Source organism: Morus notabilis, unplaced genomic scaffold (genome assembly GCF_000414095.1).
Source record: "Morus notabilis unplaced genomic scaffold, ASM41409v2 Scaffold824, whole genome shotgun sequence".
NCBI lineage: Eukaryota > Viridiplantae > Streptophyta > Magnoliopsida > Rosales > Moraceae > Morus > Morus notabilis.
Genome location: NW_010366847.1, coordinates 25,661 through 45,193, shown reverse-complemented (window position 1 = coordinate 45,193; position 19,533 = coordinate 25,661). Strand labels below are relative to the sequence as shown.

The 19,533-nt window shown below is 36.9% G+C and overlaps 3 protein-coding genes across 4 annotated transcripts; all 3 read right to left on the bottom strand.

The window, feature by feature from the left end:
- Positions 1–314: 314 nt before the first annotated feature.
- LOC21388715 lies at positions 315–2,866 on the bottom strand. Of its 2 annotated transcripts, XM_024174235.1 has the most exons (8): positions 2,587–2,866; positions 2,377–2,507; positions 2,055–2,132; positions 1,899–1,943; positions 1,770–1,814; positions 1,603–1,654; positions 1,431–1,527; positions 315–652 (listed from the first exon to the last, which is right to left on the bottom strand). In XM_024174235.1, exons 1-8 carry the CDS (start codon positions 2,714–2,716, stop codon positions 487–489), a joined length of 744 nt encoding a protein of 247 aa, XP_024030003.1. In that variant the 5' UTR covers positions 2,717–2,866; the 3' UTR covers positions 315–486. The 2 variants fall into 2 exon arrangements, with proteins under 2 accessions (XP_024030003.1, XP_024030004.1); XM_024174236.1 differs by lacking the exon at positions 2,055–2,132.
- Positions 2,867–4,097: 1,231 nt separating this feature from the next.
- Positions 4,098–7,963, bottom strand: LOC21388714 (probable protein phosphatase 2C 34). Its single transcript, XM_010111277.2, has 6 exons — positions 7,568–7,963; positions 6,684–6,929; positions 5,950–6,258; positions 5,334–5,451; positions 4,993–5,216; positions 4,098–4,492 (listed from the first exon to the last, which is right to left on the bottom strand). The coding sequence occupies exons 2-6, from the start codon at positions 6,921–6,923 to the stop codon at positions 4,259–4,261; spliced, it is 1,125 nt and encodes a 374-aa protein (XP_010109579.1). The 5' UTR covers positions 6,924–6,929; positions 7,568–7,963; the 3' UTR covers positions 4,098–4,258.
- Positions 7,964–10,334: 2,371 nt separating this feature from the next.
- LOC21388713 lies at positions 10,335–14,115 on the bottom strand. The gene is made up of 7 exons (XM_024174231.1): positions 13,633–14,115; positions 13,267–13,464; positions 12,559–12,831; positions 12,109–12,211; positions 11,788–11,906; positions 11,492–11,668; positions 10,335–11,131 (listed from the first exon to the last, which is right to left on the bottom strand). Exons 1-7 carry the CDS (start codon positions 13,924–13,926, stop codon positions 10,388–10,390), a joined length of 1,908 nt encoding a protein of 635 aa, XP_024029999.1. The 5' UTR covers positions 13,927–14,115; the 3' UTR covers positions 10,335–10,387.
- Between the last annotated feature and the right edge of the window lie 5,418 nt (positions 14,116–19,533).

The following is a 19,533-nucleotide window of genomic DNA, read 5'->3' as shown; positions in this document are numbered from 1 at the left end:
TTTGCCATTTTTCTACTCAAATAGCAAGTGTTACGTTAGATTACAAATTTATTTTCTACTTGTGTTCATTTTTCTATGTTCGGTTACGTTTCTCCACAAATGGTTTCATTTATCAAGTATTCTTCCATCGAGTTTTAATTATTAATCATTTTCAAAAAAGAATTACATATTAATCTAATTCAATAACTAGACTAGTCATCTGGTATATCGATTACGAGAACTAAAAGAGAAACGACAAAACTTCACAAACACACACACACACACACGCACGCACACGTACTAGTTGGTTTAGATCAGACAGTAACACTTGCATTTTAATTGGAACATGAAATCATAAAATGATAGAATACAGAAACTGAATAATAGAAAAGCCTTGTGCGTCTGTGTCTTGAAGCATAAATGAATGATTTGATATCAATGCCTAGAATTTTACTTTCCAAAGACGTTAAACCTTTGCAAATAACTAGTTCATCAAATTCATGAGTGTCAACCGCCATACCGGGTCTTCAGGGATTCTGGGGGCTCCTCTTCCATGATGCCCGAACCTGTTGTTGCTAGATACTGACGAATAGTTGTTGTACGGTCTCCAAGGAAAGTGTGATCTAAAAAGTTGTTATAGGCTTCATCGCTGAGATTTTTCGCTGCCAACGCACTGCAAAAACATTCACAACCTTCCATAAGTTCCGTTTATGGAGAGAACCTTGGCCCGGCAAACAGGGTACGGAGACAGAGATTCAACGGTCAAATGTTGAAATGGCTCAGGATGTTGATTTAAAAGCCTAATAATTAAGTGGCATAAAACAAAAAAGAAAAAGAAAAAGAAAAAACAAGAAGGTTTATGGAGAGAGGTTTTGGAATGGCAAACAGGGTAGAGAAACGAATTCAACAACTCAATTATCAAAAATGGCTCATTATCTAATTAGCACTGATTGGCATAGGCATGGAAAACAGGGCACGATGACAAAGATTCAACACCTCAAATATCAAAATGACTCTTGTTTAGCTAATTGGCATAGGCATGGAAACCATGTTACATTACAAAGGCAGAGATTCAAGCACTCAAATACCAAATTGCTCATCTTGGTTAGCTAGTTGGCCAAAAGCAAAACATCAGCAAAATATAATATGAAGTTACAAATCAACACATCTACAAAACAATTAGAAGTAGAGCAACATGAAATCACCTCTAAAACTTTGATTTCTTATTGTCAGTTTTTAATACATTGACCTTCATGCCTAAGCCATGAATGATCGACTGAAGAAAAGTGAAGCAGCACAGAGATACAAAATTTAGACCACGGATAAACATTCGCACGTCAATTCATGTGTAAATAAAACTGATTTCTGGACCGCAAAACTTATTCTTTGCACCTGTTGACCGAGTGCAAGTCAAAAGTACCTATAAAAGCAATAGAAACAGCCCAACTTACCAGTGCCGAAGATAAGCACGGCATGGTAAGATATCATCACGCCAAATCTTATCTATGCCATATCGTCCATATAGCTGAAAGTAGACGTCCTTGTTTCCTATAAACGGACATTAGAATAGCAAATTAACATGGATGATTCGCTGTCTGTTCTGGCATAAAGAAAACAAGATACCTTTACATCTAATCCGAAAGAATTTTTCGTCACTGTATCGAGCACAAATAACCTGCATCAGTAACCACAAAACTAGTAATCTGCCATCTACAACACTTGGAAAAATCAACAAGGACTTGACGAAAACGATCCTTTTTGCTAAATTAGACCCTCAGTTATCAGCATACCGAAGGATTGTCAAATGGTTTCCCATCCAGTGTTTCAGGCAGAACCTGCCGAAGAGAAAATTAATTCCAAAACTAAAATCAAAGCAGATTTTTGTTAGAAAGTTGAAACCTACTAGTGAAGTTACTCACAGCAAGGAATCGAAATTCAAGCTCTCTCTCAAGGAATGCCGGAATCTGGAGCAATAAATTGAGACATTGAAATCAAAAATCAACCTACAGAATCAACATTCATGTGACATGTGGAAAGAAAACAATATATATCATTCATATCCTCTACTACCGTACATCCGATTTTTGAATTTGGAAAACTGTAACTATCAGGCTTTCTCCTTCACAAGGCTCTACACTTAAGCTCGAGATTTCCTGTAATTTTTAAAAAATACCAGAAAAACTCAACAAATTGAAAAATTATTATCCCGCCTGAAACTTCAAAACTCATATACATGTTATTCGACTATTCACGCGGAAACTATAAGGTTTTAGATCGCTAATTTTGCAACAAAAAACTCTATCAACAGATTCAAGACTATAATTCTTGCTTCGTCTTTCAATTTCGGCCCGAAAAATTTACAGATCGCAAATTCAAACAAGAGGAAAGCAAGAACACCTTTGTCTCCGGCTTCGCAATTCCGCGCTCAAAGAAAATTGGAGCGACATGAGCGAAGACGCGCTGAAAACCGTTCAACCTCGCAACTCTGAAGTCCGTGAGCTCCGGAAACGAACTCCTCGCACTTCTCTCTAGTTCACCACCGCAATTTACTAAGAGAAAAACCGAACAGAGAATCGACGAAGACGACGATGAATCAACTGTACGTACCGGAGAGGAGGGAACCGAAGCCGCAAATGGAGATACGACCGTCAGGAGAGAGAAGCTTCTCGAAATCAGCCTCTGCGTGGAGTTCCGTAATCTCATAAGTCGATGAAGAACGGACGTCGGAGGAGGACATGGCGATCGGTGACCGCCGGCGACGGACGGAGCTGAGCAAGTGGCTGAGTGGAATCGGCGATGGATCGGGCGAGTTCTGTAAGGTTCTGAGCAGCGGAGGAGAGAGGAGAGAGATTGGAGCGATTGGATTTGGGAGAGGAGAGAGAGAAAGGGGAACTAAGAGAGGGAATGTGAAGCTCATGAGAGAGAGAGAAGAGGGAGAAATTTGGAGGGGAGGGGAGGGAAATGACTCGCTGAAGACTTCAGACACTTGCGCATATATAGCTAACGGGAACGGCGGGACTAAACAGTTTTTTTTTTTTTTTTCTCCTCATTGTTAATAAAATAAGGAATTTTTTTAAGCAAATTTTTTTAGTAATATCAGAAAAAAAATAAATCACCAATAGTTTTTTAATTTTAAACCGTTCGATTTATATTATAAACTATCTATTATAAATATTTTTTTAATTTAATATGATTTAGATTAAATTTAATAATTAAAAATTGATACTACTTATAAAAAGGTCTACCAAAAAAATTCATTCTAAAAAAAAAAGGAAAAAGACATTTTTTTTTAAAGAAAAATTGTTTGTTACTGGAAAGGTCTTTTTTAATTTGCAAGTAAAAAATATTAAAAAGACGAATCCATTGAAAAATGTGATTGGTCATGGTCCAAAAATATGTTGTGCAAATCTGGATTTAGCGGGTAGTATTTATAGTAAAATTTGCATCTTCTTACACTATACACACAAGTATTTTCTTATAGTGCACATTTCAATATATAGTATTTTTCTTCTTTTTAGATTTACAACGTGAGATTTCTGATTTTTCAACTTCCACACTAATATTACAATAAGAAATTTCAACTGTTAATTTGTATATTCTTTAACTCTAATTTGATTTGATGTTATAATTATCTTAGCACAAAGTTGAAACTCTTAGGGAGCAACTTCATTTATTATATTTAACAATAGAAAATTTTTTTTTCCCTTTGATCAATTATATTAGCATGGGAGTGACGTAAAACAGCTAACATGATGCAAAAAGAGATCGTGAAATGTCCATAGTTCACCACTTAGATGACGTACAATTATTTAATTCTGAGTTTAGAATTCAGGAGTATAAGCAGTGTGGATATAGAGTCCGTTTAGTTCGCTGATTCGAGTTTTTAATTTGAGTTTATATGTAATTTTATATGAGAACTTTTTACTGTAATAAAAAAGTTAAATGTAATTGTTTCTGAAAACTTTTTACTATAATAAAACTTAAATTTTAAATTTAAATCGGTGAAATACATTTACCATTCCAAAGAAGAAAAAAGAAAAACTTTATGGAGTATCTGAAAAGCTAAAATTTATGTACAGCCTACAAAATTTAGATGGTTTTTGTTGAAGGCCATAAAATTTAGAAACCAAACTCGCATTTTATTATTTACTATTTCTGTGATATATAACTTTCACTTTTAAGTTTAAAACACGAGAACAAGACGACTTAAATTCATATACACCATTTAAAAAAAAAAAAAAATTAATAGTATCTGAGAAGCTGAAGCAAGCTACACAATCTAGATGGTTTTTGGTGCAAAGCTCGAGAATTTTGAGACCAAAGGATTGGCCTGTGAGAAGAGTGAAGTGTGGAAGAAGAGGCAAATAACTGAGATGTCATCCATGGCAATGCCTCGTTTCTTGGCTTTCCAAGCAAGAGCAGCACATTGCACAAGCCTCCTTGCTGATTTTTCCTTATCTGGCGTGGACAATACTATCTCCACTGCTTCTTGATTGGATATAACATCCCATAACTGAGTGAAACCAGGAAAAAAAAAAAAAAAAAAAAAAAAAAAAAAAAAAAAAAAAAAAAAAGATACAATGTCAAAAAGTTAATAATATGCAACTTTAATTTATTTTGTCTTTGATAGGATAATGAGAAGTAAACTAGGATATAGTTACTCTTATTGTAAAACAAATGTTAAAAAATCTATGTACAAAGAAATAGCTATAAAGTTATGTTAGAGAATGTTTGGTTTATGGATTCAGAACTATTCTCGATTTACGTGTATTTTTTGTGAGAGAAAATATTGTAGCGAGTCACGAACTATCATCTGAACCATGTCACGGATCCTTACTCCAAATGCAACATTAGAGTGTCTACGTAAAATGTTTTTGTGCGATTTCACCAAACACTCCAATTGCATCGGTTTCCATGTAAAGTGCTTATAAGAATTTCATAAGTGAACGGAAACTAGCCCTGGATTTGGCGCAAAGAAAAAAAATGAAAAGAGAGATTTAATAGCATAAATACCCCATCGGTTGCTAAAATGACAAAATGGTCTCTGCTGGTAATGTTTCTTTGAGTGACATAAGGAACAGAAACCAGACCAAATTCCTTGACGCAGTAATCACCAAAGGCTCTTGATATTGCAAGTCCAGGCGTCTTACCATTTGGCATCCACACCCTATAAACTCCCGGTTCATCATGTAAGCAAAACACTCTTCCTTTAGAATTTGTTATCCTCTCAGCCTCCTCTGCAACACAAAAAAAATTATAATTATCAGTAGCTCTTTTGTTCATCATTTGCTATAATAATAGAGAAATTTGTACTTTTTGCACACTTTCATGTATGTAGATGGTAGAGATCTTACGGGGTAAATCTGGCTTGAAATCAATTGTGAGCTGGAGAGCTAACAAAGTGCCACCATCAGAAGTGGTTGCCAAAACAGCTCGAGAGTCGCCGACGTTTGCTACGACTAGACGTTCTCCCTGAAACTCATTGATGGTGAAATCTTAGTATTTCTGATACATGTCTATTTTGGTCTAGAGAATTTCTAGTTTGTTCTTATTGGGATGTTTTTATCAAAATAAGCATTTCGTTTGTTCAGAAGTCAAAAGCCAAAATAATCTAATTTATCAAGGTGTGAATAAAATTTCATCAGTGTAATAAAGTATGTGCAAATTGCTTTTGTGCAAGGTTGTCAAACACTTTGGCTGAAAAGTGCTATTAGGGACTCCAAGAACAATCCCAAATTGAGTAACAGAAGCCAAAAGGCATCAATCTAAGCTTCATTTTAGAATCAAGCATTTAACATGGTCTTTGGTAAGCATTTAATCATTTAATATAGAAACTAGAAAGTAGCCAAAATGACATAAAGCTCTTTCAGAAAGAGCAGAATTAATTACAGTAAATCATCCAATTACCAAGTCCAATACTTGATTGTGATATTAAGAAAGAAGAATGACATAATTGAATCATATTACTACCTGTTTAACAATTGTCAAAGCTGTAGTACCACTTCGAAAGGTATCGATTTCGGAGTGTTGCTTAAGCTCCTGGTCAATGGCTGCATAAGTTTTCAAGAAGGATTCCTTCCATGTATCAAACCAGTGGAGGTTTCTGTCCCTTTCCATTTCGAAATCGAGATCGAGAGATGTCAAAGCAAGAGTTTCTTGCCAATTGCATAACAAAGAAGCAGCCAGTGATTCTCTGACCGTTTTGCTAACAATGTGACCCCAAGGGCCATGACCGTCAAATATCCCACAAAAGACCATGTCTTCTTGGCATCCGAATTCCTACCAACCAAATACATTTTTTTTTTTTTTTTTCATTAAGATGCTCTTGAAGGGATATAGAGATAACAATAATCTCAACTTTCTTAAACTTAATTAGGTCGCATTTGAGATGGTTCTTGCTTATGCTTTTATGCCATAGAAGAAGATATAAGCGAAAATAACAATGGCTTTTCAATCAATATTTGGCTTTTCAAAAGTGGTATATTTTCCCTAAAGAGCAATAAAAAGTTAAAAACTCTATATAAACTCTTGAACAAGTTTCAAAATCTTCTCAAAAGAGCTTTATGAAAAGTTATATTTTGCGACTTTGATTTAAAGTTGTTCTAAAGGTCATCAAAAACACTCTCCAAAAGCAGGTTTTGGACCCTAGAATCCATGCCAAAAACAAGCCCTGCTATTTTCTCGGTTATTGGCTAATTAATTACCTCCCAAACAACTAAGCAGTCCTGATTAATTCCTTTCTGGCCTCTCTTGGAGAAAATTGATGATAAATTATCGGACTTTTCGGACTTTACAACGCCGGAGGAGTTTGAAATAAGCTCTTTCTTTTTGGCCACCTTTGACAATGCTTCTGCAGTTTTTCTCCCAACATGATCATCACATCTATCTTTCTTGATGGTTATGGTTCTCACCAATCCATCAAGAATGGATGGAAAGAGAACCATTTCCTCCTACACAAAGAAAATATATATTTTATATATACATACATATATATATATATATATATCCACGCATAATATTACAACAAATTAGTGTTTTTTTCTTAATTTCCACAACCACAAGCTTCAGATCAAGAACAATATATACCAAAGAGAGAGATACAAAACAATGAAATAATATTGTGCTGCATATATTAATCAGTCACTTCGTGAAACAAAACATTCCTATATGTTTTCCCAATATTTTTTCTGCAATCAAATAGGATATATGGCCATTTAACATTAACATTTTTTCATGAATTGAAGGTTGAAACAAACACATCCTTTTCTTATTCCTTTCCTTTTTCTCTTATGAATTTGCTTCTTCTTGTTTTTTTTTTTCCCCTAGATAATGAATTTGCTTTATTTCATAAAAGCACTAAAAAAAACTGTAAAATACATTAACAAAAAAGGAAAGAACACTCGCCTACTCCAACACAATAACAAACAAAAGTCAACACAGATCAAAAAGCTCATATTGCAAAACCAAGTCCAGAAAAACAATCATGAGATCATGAAGAAAGATATATATAGATATATATATATATAAACATATATATGATCTCTCAACTTCTATATTCGAAAAAAACAGGAGATTCAGTGCAGGAAACCTTGTTTTGTGTTTCCCCGATACCGTTCAAGAAAACGACCAGTTGTGCGCCTGTGATCCGACGCTACCCTCCAGAAACTGATTGTCGTTTGCCAGAATATGAAAGGAATTTACGACAATAATAAGCCTTAAAGATAGAACCGCAGAATTCAAAGGCTTCCTCTTGCTTAGACTCCATCTTTCATCTTCTCCTCCTTATTTGCTAGCTCTCCAGTATGGCTACGCAACGTACACTTCTGGACAAACTGTAATTCAGCTCGTCGTGAGATTACCACATTGCCCTTCGCTTTGGCCACCTTGTGATGGGATGTCAAGGGCATTTAGGACAATATAGCCACATGCTGGGCCACAAAACCCCCCACCCACTTTGCACATTCGTTTAGTTTAAAGATACTATAGGAATATGTACATAGATTTGGAGCCATTAGAAGGATTATAATAAGCTAATTAAGAAAGATATTAAAACAAAGTCGGTATTAAAATAGTAAACGGTATAAAGGATGAATTTATGATTGTTAAATATGGTATTCCTGTGGACGAGATTAGATTAGATTAAGATATATTATCTTGGAGATTCGTAAGCTAATAATTATATCAGTAACAATAATAATGTGTTAAACATGAAGCTTGATTGCGAAAGTTATTATTGTAAAACTGGGGAGAAGTTCAGTGGGACAACACACACGATTGGCTTGCTTGCAGCTAATTAATGACGTTTTTAGTTTGGCAGGTGATAAAATATGACTTTGTAAACCAATGATTATTACCAAATACAAGGCCACCATTGAGCCAGTTGTTTCTGTGGGGCCACTTTGGTCAAACACATAACATGGTTGTGCGTTTGTGCCTTTGTGACTATATGACTCTGACCCTGCAGTCTGACCGACTCTTTAAACGTTAATTTACATGGGAATTCTCAACTACGATGATACGATAGTTCATTTTACTAATTTAAATTTTATTTTTATTAAAAATTATAAAATATATTTAATTTTTTTTATTATAATAAAAAAATTTTATATAAAGTCACATTTTAATTTAATTAAAATTTTAAATTAATAAACTAAACGAGTTATAAGTGATTATGTTGAGGAATTATGTTTATTAATTATGCGAGATCTTGTTTATTTATTTATTAGTAAGTTGGAGAAAATATTCATATATAACATTCATGTGGTTCAAGATCAATAGAATGATAAGCCTGCTCACTCTTCTTTATTAGATATTTGATTTGAGTTTATCTCATTCCAATAAACAAGATATATAGACAATTCATTTCACGAGAGATTTATATGTCATATGGGTACATCACCCTCTATCCTTAAAACTTTCTAGTACTAAAGTTCAAAACAAAAATTTAAGTAGTGTACAGTTATTTGTACAAAAGAGGTTAAGAGACTATAAGTAGGATTAATCTTAAATTAAGATTATTATAATCTGAATTCGAGCTCTTAAGTAGGCAAAAGACTACATAGAATTTACTTGTTACAGATTTGTGTATTGTTTTGGTGTGGCAGAATAATTTCCATTAAAATGAAGATTAATAAATGGTCATATTTTCTTTTCTTTTTCTTCTTTTTTTCTTTTTTTTCCCCCTAATGACAAGTACCTAATATTAATCTTACTGGATTTGGAAGTGTATTTGCACATCATCATTTATCATACTGATACTGACAGGATTCCGTCCTCCATTATTATATGGGGAAAGATGAGACTGGGGCTACAGTTTAAAGCTATACTCAGACATCGCTTTCCAAAAAAAATTTGTGGTTATTATTCCTTGCCCAATTTAAGAGAATTCGTGAATTAAAATTATGAGATTAAAATTATTTTTAATTTATGTATATTTTTTTATAAAAGAAAATATTATAATAAATTATAAATCATGATTCAAATCGATATAAATTCTCTAACTAAATAACTCCTTAGAATCCAAGCATGGAAAACCATGGGGCTAAGCCATTCTGGGATGAGTTGGGTAAAAAAAACTCCAAAAAACGAGAACAAACAAAACAAAATAAAAACAACATACAACAAACATAAAAACTATTAATACCAATAGAACCATGCAACGATTAGGATTTTTTTTTTTTTTTTTTTCGTCTGAACCCCAACCCACTCTTTCACCCCACTAAAGTCTATTTTTTCGTTTTTATTACCGATTCGAGTTTAGAATTCAAGTTTTATTACAGTAAAAGGCCTCGTTCACTTCGCTGATTCGAGTTTAGAATGAGTTTTTCTATAGTAAAAAACTCTCAGAAACAGTCACATCTAACTTTTTTACTACAGTAAAAAACTCTCACACAACATCACATCTCAACTTGAATTAAAAACTCAAATTAACAAACCGAACGGATAAATTATGGGATTTATACGTGCGGAGAGCGGGCTATCACAAAAAAAATTATTCTCTTCCTTTTGAAGGGAAAAAAAAAAGAATGAACCACCACTAAGATCAGACATTAACTCCTCATCTCAAGAGCATAACAATTTGAGAGGACTAGATAGAAATTAGCATTCGAGATATTGGACCTGTCTTTTCAAGCCACAGAAAATTATTTGGGTCGAGAAAATTCCAGAAGGCTATTGATTCTAGTCATTTCGAAAATCAGTGTCAAGTCTTGTTGCACTATCAATAATGACTGGTTCTGCTTCATTATCTCCTTTCGGTAAAGCAATAGATTCCTAATTATAGTTATCCCGGTCCACAAAAGACACTCTTTTAGGCCTAGACAAAAGATCAGTGAACAGAACAAACATAATGGGACAAAATGGATTCAAATTGCAATATCATATCATTTCACTATTAATTATGTTGTTTTCAAATTACACGTCTACTGTGGTCATCCTTTCCCAGTTCCCTAATTAACAATTCCATCATCTTCTTATACATTGGCATAAAGTGATCATTAATCATTGTTCTTGATAATCTTAGTTTACTGTACAGTTCTCTAGGTGTCTCATATATACCAATACGTTCTTCATTAGGTTCGTCATTATCTAAGTTGGCAGAATCAGATGAAGGGACAGCAACAATGTGCATGATTCTGCCCGGAGGGTAGAAGTGATGATTTTCTGAAGCCTCCGTTGAAGAGATTGGATTGTTGTTTTCCGCAGCATCGACCAGCAAATTTTCCTCTTCAGTTATTTCTTTTGCTGCAGCTGCTTCTTCTTCCTTGGCCTCGATGTCGGCTTTATTCTCCTGTCTTTGAAGCTCCTTCTCCAGTTCATACCAAAACTCGCCTTCAGTAATGTCTTCCACGGTGGAAGTAGCGGTGACTCTCTCCACTGGAAGGAGCTGTTCCTCTTCATCTGTATCGTCATGCCCTGATCCACCACTAGAACTAGATTCTGGTTTGTTCAGAACTGTGTCTCTAACTACTTCAATATCCAGCGATTCAGAAGTTTTTTCAGATATCAGTGCAATTTCAGGCAAATCGTCTTGTTTAGGGCTCAATGCAGGACCCACGTTTCGACGGCGTGCACCCATGCAAGACCATGATGTTAAGGAAGAGCGTGTTCTAACTACAGCTTGAGCAACATTCTGTGCACGCTTCATAACAACCTAGAAATCATCAAGCCTATGCATTAACCATCGTAATACAGATGGAGTAGGGTGTAGAGCTGAGAGAAATGCAACGTCTATCACGACATTGGTTACTCTGACATTGAAAATCTAATGTATTATAAGAATTTAAACAAGTTCAAAAATTCAACCTGAGGGCTCAATTATCATCTAATGTGCAAAGTTCACGACAAAGAAATATGTAACTTGATACAGTAAACAACCATCAAACTTCTGCAACTTTGCACTATACATTCCTAGTGTCAAATAAAATCTAACGATAATGAAGGTATCGGGGTCATATAACAAATAATGGAAAGTAATTGTCGAGAAAGAATGGGAGACCTAGATAGACATTACCTGTGTGCTGCTGGATACTGGCCTTAGAAGTGCACCTGCACCAGCAACCCTGGCTTTTGCACTGGCTATGGATGGTAGGCGAGATCCTACAGCAGTTGCAGAGCGATAGACAACGTTTAGTATCCTCGTACGCTCAACCTGATCCCGCAAATCGTTTAACCATGACGATGCTGTAACCTGATGAATGATAACGACCATCATAAAAGGATGTTAAAATGAGAATTGATGATCATATCATGATTATCAAGACAAATGTGATGCCATCCATTTTAACTCTAGAGAAAGATTTGCAGTACCTCAGAGCGAAGATCATCAATAGAAGCTGTAGAGAATGTTGGAACTAGGTCAGCACCATTGATGATAGTTGTGATGAAGTGTTTTCCAGATTCTGCCAACTCCCACGTCATACAGGCAGCTGCAAAATGACAAATTACAATGTAAAACATAACAGGGGAGTAAATTGTACTGATGCACTCCAAATGAAAAAGATTGAACTCCTATGATTTTACAAAGCACCGCATCATTTAACGTCCGTCATCACTTGAGCTCTTGCAGGTCAAGCCATGCAAATAATTAAAAGAGAAAAAAAACTTTTAGACTTGATCAATAATACATACCTGGGGCAAATGTGATGCAAGTTGTTGAGGAGAACTCCTTTTGTTCCCGAAGGATATAAGTAAGTAGTGCCGCAGTACCACCACCAAGTGAATGCCCAACAACCTGAAAATGCAAGTCTCAGAAGTTAGTAAAACTGTAAAGGGATACAGTGGAGAGGAAGGGAGTGGAAAAGAGTTAAGGTACTAATGGCCAACAATTCATTAACCAAGAAAATCTGTATTTCACTGAAAAAAGACAATTAAGTTGATGATAAGTCACTTGCCTAACCCACTGAAATACAAAAGCAAGACTTTACTATATTCTGCAGACTTAAATTAAAAGATGGTTTGAGTATAGCGACCAGAATACCCTGGAGCTAAGAGAAATGAAGAGCAACTCCTACGACACCAAGTAGAGAAACACTACAAGATGGAAAATGGAAACCAATGAGTTCAAATAACTAGAGTTACCTTAACTTTGTAGTCAGGATATTCACCAAGAGCCTTGTGCAAGAAAGGACTGCTAAGCTTAGCAGTCCAACGGGCTGCAGCAACCATCCCACAATGAGCATACCCCAGAACTAAGTTGCTGATCCCACCATCATGCAAAACAGAATGGTGGAAAGGGACCACCGCACCAGTTGCTGCCGTTAATGTGTCTTTAATGCTATGTGTTCCACGAATCAATAGAAGGAAGCATTTAGAATCTTTATCACGCATAATTGTGAAAGCAGGCTTCAACAGCTGCAACCGTTATGATCTCAATTAAAATTCAAGTCACTTGTGAAGCACTAGAAAAATTTAAATGTCCTAAACCAGATTTTACACATTGATGTATAACAGCCAATAGACAACCCAAATACTTGGAACATATCAAACGGGAATCAGTGAAAATCCTAGCATGTTGAAATAGACATAACTCAGAGGTTATCCAACTTTCCGAAATGCACTCAGCCCTTTGAACCCATTTATTCGCAGCCTATTTCGATCGAAAGAATTACTCTTTCTTTCTTTTCTTTTCTTTTCTTTTTTTTTTTTTTTTATCACAACAAAGCCTCTCAATATGAATGTCATCTCTAAGTCCTCTAAATTTTGTTTCATACTCAAGAAAATGTCCCTCTAAAAAGCATACAAATTCTCATTTTCACATATCAAAAGAGAAAAACATAATTTACGTACCCCAGCCTTGGGCTTCTGAAGAAGAACATCTTCCTGAGTGTAGCCGGCGGATTCTAAAAACACCGGAAACGGCTTCTTTGAGAAAAGCATACAAAGCGTCAACAACCTTAAAAAATCATTCAACTCCGCAACAATCTCGGGACCTTTAAGCTCTACAGAATTACTACCAGCATATACACTCGCAACTTGTAAATTACCCTGGCAAATGCATCAATTCATTATGCAAAAGAACTAATATCTCTTAGAATCTAACCAATTAAGAGAAAGCTGAAAAGAGACATTTAATTGAAACAAAAGATGCGAACTTCGAGCGAATTAAAACCCAAGGGATGCGATTGACACATAAGAGAAGAGAGCAAAACCTACCTGCCTCCGCATGAGATAATTGATGCCGAAGGCCAAGTCGCCGATCGGCCATTTTCCGAGCGTCTCGGCGTAGGTGAACCTCAGCGTCTCCGACAGCGTTGTGATCGATTCCAGCCACGTTGCCGGCGCCTGAGCCGGCCGCCGGGAGAGCCTCCTTCTCACCAATCTGTTCGATTTCGAGTCGAAGCCTCCGCTCCGATCGTCCTCTTCCCCCTTCGTCGACAGCCTCCGACTCAACACCAAGTACAGAAGCACCGCGGCCCCGGCGGCGGTGGCCATTGTCCCCGCCGCCATGGAAGTCGCACCTCCGGCGATCCGGCCTCAGCGATTCGCCATCCAAGCAACCCAATCGACGAGAAAATTGCTAAAATCGCACAATTTTCTCGGGAAAAAATACTCGTCAAGAAAATCCTTATTCCTAAGGTTCTGAGAGAGAATAATAAGAGAATAGATTCGAGAACTGACAGAAGAGCAGCTGAGCGAGACGCGGAGAATGCGGTGGGAGATCAAAAGAAACAACGACAACAAAAATAGCTTCACAAACGACAGACATGGAATATACCGAAAAAGTCCTTGTCGAACGAGGAAAATTGGTGAGGACGTTATGGCATAATGGCGTAGTTTGACGAAAAGTATGGTGATGTTTTTGTCATTCGGTGAGCTGACCCCGTGAAAGGCAAAGCACGTAAACGTACTGAAGTGGTTTTTCATAGGAATTAATTAAAGAAAAGAATAATAATAAGATAAGATTGAAAGGAAGTGGAAGGGTGCGCACGTTACGGATCGATTAGCCATTAACAGGGGAGAGGATGGATTTGACAAAAGGGCAAGGGAAAAGAGAGAAAATTTAGACAATTTAGGTACGTTCATTTTATCAATTTAAGTTTTATTACAGTAAAAAGCTCTAAAAAATAATCATATTTAATTTTTTTACTATAATAAAAAACTCTCACATAAAATCACATCTCAACTCAAATTAACGAACTAATTATAAAAGACTTTGCCTGGTAAGCCTCATTATCTCCTTCATTACCAGTTGTACTAGCACAGGCAGGATTTTTATCCGGGGCTTAAATATATTTTTTTAAATATTTTGTTGAAACAAATTAATTTTTTTTAATTTTAAAGGAATTATATTTAATTTAATGTAAATTTATGTTGATTTGAGTATGGGCAAAATTGAATTTCTAAATTTTTATGGGGGCTAATTAAAGTATATAAACATTTGAAAGATTTGTTGTGGGGGCTATTTATTAAAATAACAAAAATATGGGTAAATTTTTAGAAGAACAAAAAAAGTTAGTGGGGGCTTGAGCTCTCACTAGAGATAACGTGGCTTCCTCTGCGTGTATCAGTTTCTAATCATTAAATTTGATTAAAATTATATTAGATTATAAAAATATACATAATAGATACTTTTTTATATAAATTTAATGTTGAAAAGTAAATAATTATCAGTAATTCATTTATTCTGATTTTATCATAGAAACTCTTTTATTATTTTAGTTCAACTAATGCTTAAAAAAGTGATTGTTTTAGTGGTAGCCTAATAGTATTTGATAGATGGAAGGTGTCGTGCTCGAGTTCTTGTTTTTATGAAAATCGCTTGACACTATTTACGAGGCAACCAGCCTAATATTTACTAATGGGATTGATATTATGAGATTGAAATTATATGTGTTTCGTCTACTCAATATAAGCATTTTTTACTGGTTCCTTGGTCACGTTTAGAAGATAGCTATAGTCGATCACCTCAATCCATACATTTTTATTCAAAAGAAAAGTAGTTTGACCATTTTTTTATTTTTTTGGTGCTGGGGTTTAACAAGTTGTTTCAATCCTTTCAGAAATACAAGTTGTTTCAACTTTCAACAAAATTAGAAAGAAAAAATAGATAACTTATCTTTGAGAGTACATGAATCTGGATCTTTACCTCTTAGTCTTGATAAATACTCTTTTGTTAGTGTAATTATTTGACTAAAAAAATTATGAATCAAGAATAAAACGTAAAGCGTAAACTTTCCAATCTCATGAGTGCGACCCTCTTTGAGTGGTTTTCTCTATCTCTGAGCTTTGTCTCTGTCCACCATTCTTTGGTATTTCGTGGATTTATCTTTCTACGTGAAGCCTTTCATATGGAAGATATCTGTAACAAGTGGAAGTCCTTCTCAATCACTTCTGAGGAGGGAAATGTTTTAAGTATCGACGATTCACTACTAGAAAAGGGGAAAGAACTGAGTAGTTGTGCTCTACTGGGGAAACTTCTTACTGATAAGCGTTTCAACAGGAAAGTGTTCCAATCTATAATGGCCCACGCCTGGAACATGTCACATAACATGGAGATCAAAGAGGTAACAGACAATCTCTTCATGTTCTACTTTAGTCATGAGGACGAAAAAAAGAAGGTTTTGAATGGAGAACCCTAGGTATTTGACAAAGTCCTGTTAGTCCTAATAGACATGGAAGATATTGATGATCCTGATGGAGAGAGCCTATGTTTCACAAAGTTCTGGGTTTAGTTTCATGGTTTGCCTCTGTCCAATGTATCTCCAGCCTTAGGGATGCATGTTGGTAAAGAAGATTGACTGGGAAGGAATATGTGTTGGTTATTTCCCTAGAGTTAGGATAATGGTGGATGTATCAAAGCCTCTTCGGTGTGTTATATAGACTCGTTTAGGTAAGGGTGGCAAGCTAATTTCGTTAGACGTGAAATATGAGAAGCTCTCGGACTTCTGCTACCATTGTGGTCACATCGGGCACAGCTAGACTCGGTGTCCAGAGGAAGATCCGCCAGCTGATCTGCCGGCGGAGGGGTTTGGCTATGGGTCGAGCCTGAGGGGTTCAGCTCTGAACTGATTCATGAACACCTTCAGAGTTCAAGGCAAATCGGCGACGAACTTGAGAGATCGAACATCAAGAGACTCCAACCTTCACAACCGCAATCATGGGAGTACCGCTTTGTTTATTACATCGCATGTCAGCAAGCCTGCTTAAGTTTATGTGAGTCCCAATGATTTGGTGGCAGAGGGCTTATGAGTCCACGTGTGGTAGAATTGAGGAGGCCAAGATGACAGCTACAAATTTAGACAGGTTATGGAATGGACCAACGAAATCGTTGATATGCCTCCCAACTCCGTATCCAAAAATGACTTGTCGTTCAAACCCACGTGTGAGTACATGGCACTTAAGGCTGGGAGCGACAAGCTGGAAAAAAACAGGTTTGGGCCAGGACTTGGATTTGGCCCAATAGGTTACGAGTGGGCCTGAACAAGCTTTAGATACTAATAGTAAGACTCCTAATAATGGAGAGCAAAATGGCATTTTGGACACGAATGATCCCCAAATCCTTATCTCTAGTCCTTTCCTTTTTACAGCTGGTTGTGGGGTCTTTTCTTCAACTAAATCGGAAACGGCAAGGAGTTCCTTGGGTAATGGAAATGTGGGCAAAGGGGGCAAGAGGAGCTGAAAAAGACAGGCTAGATCTAATAATGCCATGTCATCGACTATACAATTAGGGGAGGAGGAGAATGATGCAGAAGCAGTAGCGAAACGGAAAAGAGATGATACTTCAGGGGAGTATAGAGGTAAAACTCACAAGACATCTGAATCTGCCTGAATTTCTTCACCAGCGGTGGGTGTTGCGATGCAGGCCCACCGATCCCAATGAAAATCTTAGCTTGGAACTCTTGGGGGCTTGGCAACCCCCGAGCGTTCAATCGTTTGTGAAGACTCCTCCACAAACACAAACCGGGGTTGGTGTTCTTATTTGAAACTAAGTTGAAAGGTAGGAAAGCAAAGAGAATGATTAGGCATTTGGGTTTACTAACGGCTTTTATGTTAATTTTGAGGGCCGAAGTGGCGGGTTGATGATCCTTTGGAATGAGGAGGTTGATATGGATCTTAAAGCTATAATAAGTTCCACATTGACATGGCTATTTCGGTGGAAAAGGGTCCGAGGTGGACATTCACTGGGTTTTATAAAACCCTGGGAAAGCGTCTCGCCATCTTTCGCGGGAATTACTCAGGCAAATTAAGGATAATTCTTTACTCCCTTGGTTGTGTGAGGGCAATTTTAACGAAGTTCTGTTCTCATCGGAACATGTGAGTCGGACCTACAGAAATGAGTGTGATATAAGGAATTTTTGGGATGTGATGAAAGATTGCAACTTGCAGGATTTAGGGTTCAGAGGGGAACATCAGACGTGGGATAATCAACGTGGTGGTAGCGATAACGTTCAAGCTCAGCTGGATAGATTCTTGCAGATCCATCTTAGAAAACATTGTTTACCGCGACGGAGGTTGCCAACTTGGACTTTTGGGGGTCCAACCATCAGCTTTTTTGTCTGAACGCATATGGTGGAGGTAGTAAGGAAAACAAGCCGACTGGTGGAGTTAAAAGATGAGATTTTGATCCCATTTAGCTTTTGAACGAGGAATGCAATAAAGTGGTGGAAAAGGCTTAGTTTATGGGACAGGGAAAGCAAGATGAGGTACTTAGAAAGCTTTCTTTATGTAGAGAAACACTTAAGGGTTGGAGTTCAAATACCTTTGACAACATTCCTAAGTGGGTGACTAAAGTGCAAAAGGAGTTGTCCCTCTTATACAAACAACACCACTCTGTGGATATTTTGGACCAAATCAGGAGGAAGGAAAAGGAGCTCGATCATCTTCTAGAGCTAGACGATTATTACTAGCGTCAACAAGCCAGAGCAAATTGGATCAAGGGAGGCGTTCGAAACTCTAAATATTTCCATGAACAAGCATCGCGGAAGAGGTCCAGAAATGAGATTAAAGGTATTGAGGACGTGAACGGAGTTTGGCGCACAAAAGGTGATGAAATTTTAGAGGTTCTTGCTCGTTATTTCACTTCTATATTTTCGTCGTCTAGACCGGCAATGGAGTCCATTTCAAAAGTTACTGATTGTGTAGAAAGCAAAGTGGAGGACAAGAGTATTTGTTATTCTTTTGAGGATGAGGATATGACAAAGGCTCTTTTTGCTATGGGGCCTACTACAGCCCCCAGTCTGGATGGATTTCAGGCCATTTTATTTCAGAAACATTAGGCTATAGTGGGGAGTGAAGTGAAGAAGAAATGTCTTGTAGTGCTTAATGGAAGAGAGTCAGCAGCACCACTGAACAAAATAAATTTAGTGCTCATCCCAAAGAATAAAAATCCAAGGTGGGTTACGGACTATCGCCCTATAAGCTTGTGTAATGCTGCTTTTAAAACCATCACAAAATCTATTGCGAATAAAATTAAAGGTTGTCTCCCTCCTATTATTTCAGAATGCCAGAGTGCTTTTGTGCCAAGTAGATTAATTTCAGACAATGTTATTACTTCCTTTGAGCTGCTCCACTCGATGCGAAAAAAGGTTAATGTGAAGAAGGGATTCATGGCATTGAAACTTGATATGAGCAAGGCCTACGATAGAGTGGAATGGGATTTTCTTAAGGCTATGCTCAACCGAATGGGTTTCGAAGAGGGGCTGATATCTGTTATTATGGATTGTATTTCTACCCCTAGATTCTCTTTTATTATTAATGGGCTTCAGTGCGGTGCGATTAGGGCGAGTAGAGGACTGAGATAGGGGTGCACCCTTTCTCCTTATCTGTTCTTGATCTGTGCTGAGGGGTTTTCTACTCTAATCCAACAACAAGAGAGGTTGGGCCTTTTGGAGGGTTTTGCCTACTACAGAGGGGTGCCTAAAGTTAGTCACTTATTTTTTTGGAGATGACAATGTTCTATTTTGTCGAGCTTCTTCTATGGACTGTGAAGCCATCAAGGACGTCTTGTTGTTCTATGAAGTGGCATCGGGGCACGCTTTTCTCCAAATCTGTCGGAGGAGGCCAAGGACGATCTGAGCACAATTATGGGTATTGATGATAGCCGGTCGTTAGACT

Coding starts and splice junctions, on each gene's coding strand:
- LOC21388713 (XM_024174231.1), bottom strand. CDS start 13,926: ATGGCGGCGGGGACAATGGCCACCGCCGCCGGGGCCGCGGTGCTTCTG. Junction 12,832..13,266: donor TTCAGAAGCCCAAGGCTGGG/GTACGTAAATTA, acceptor TAACGGTTGCAG/CTGTTGAAGCCTGCTTTCAC. Junction 11,907..12,108: donor TTGCATCACATTTGCCCCAG/GTATGTATTATT, acceptor GTCATTTTGCAG/CTGCCTGTATGACGTGGGAG.
- LOC21388715 (XM_024174235.1), bottom strand. CDS start 2,716: ATGTCCTCCTCCGACGTCCGTTCTTCATCGACTTATGAGATTACGGAA. Junction 1,655..1,769: donor AACCATTTGACAATCCTTCG/GTATGCTGATAA, acceptor TTACTGATGCAG/GTTATTTGTGCTCGATACAG. Junction 653..1,430: donor CGTGCTTATCTTCGGCACTG/GTAAGTTGGGCT, acceptor ATGTTTTTGCAG/TGCGTTGGCAGCGAAAAATC.
- LOC21388714 (XM_010111277.2), bottom strand. CDS start 6,923: ATGGTTCTCTTTCCATCCATTCTTGATGGATTGGTGAGAACCATAACC. Junction 5,452..5,949: donor CTTTGACAATTGTTAAACAG/GTAGTAATATGA, acceptor AATGAGTTTCAG/GGAGAACGTCTAGTCGTAGC. Junction 4,493..4,992: donor TCATTTTAGCAACCGATGGG/GTATTTATGCTA, acceptor GGTTTCACTCAG/TTATGGGATGTTATATCCAA.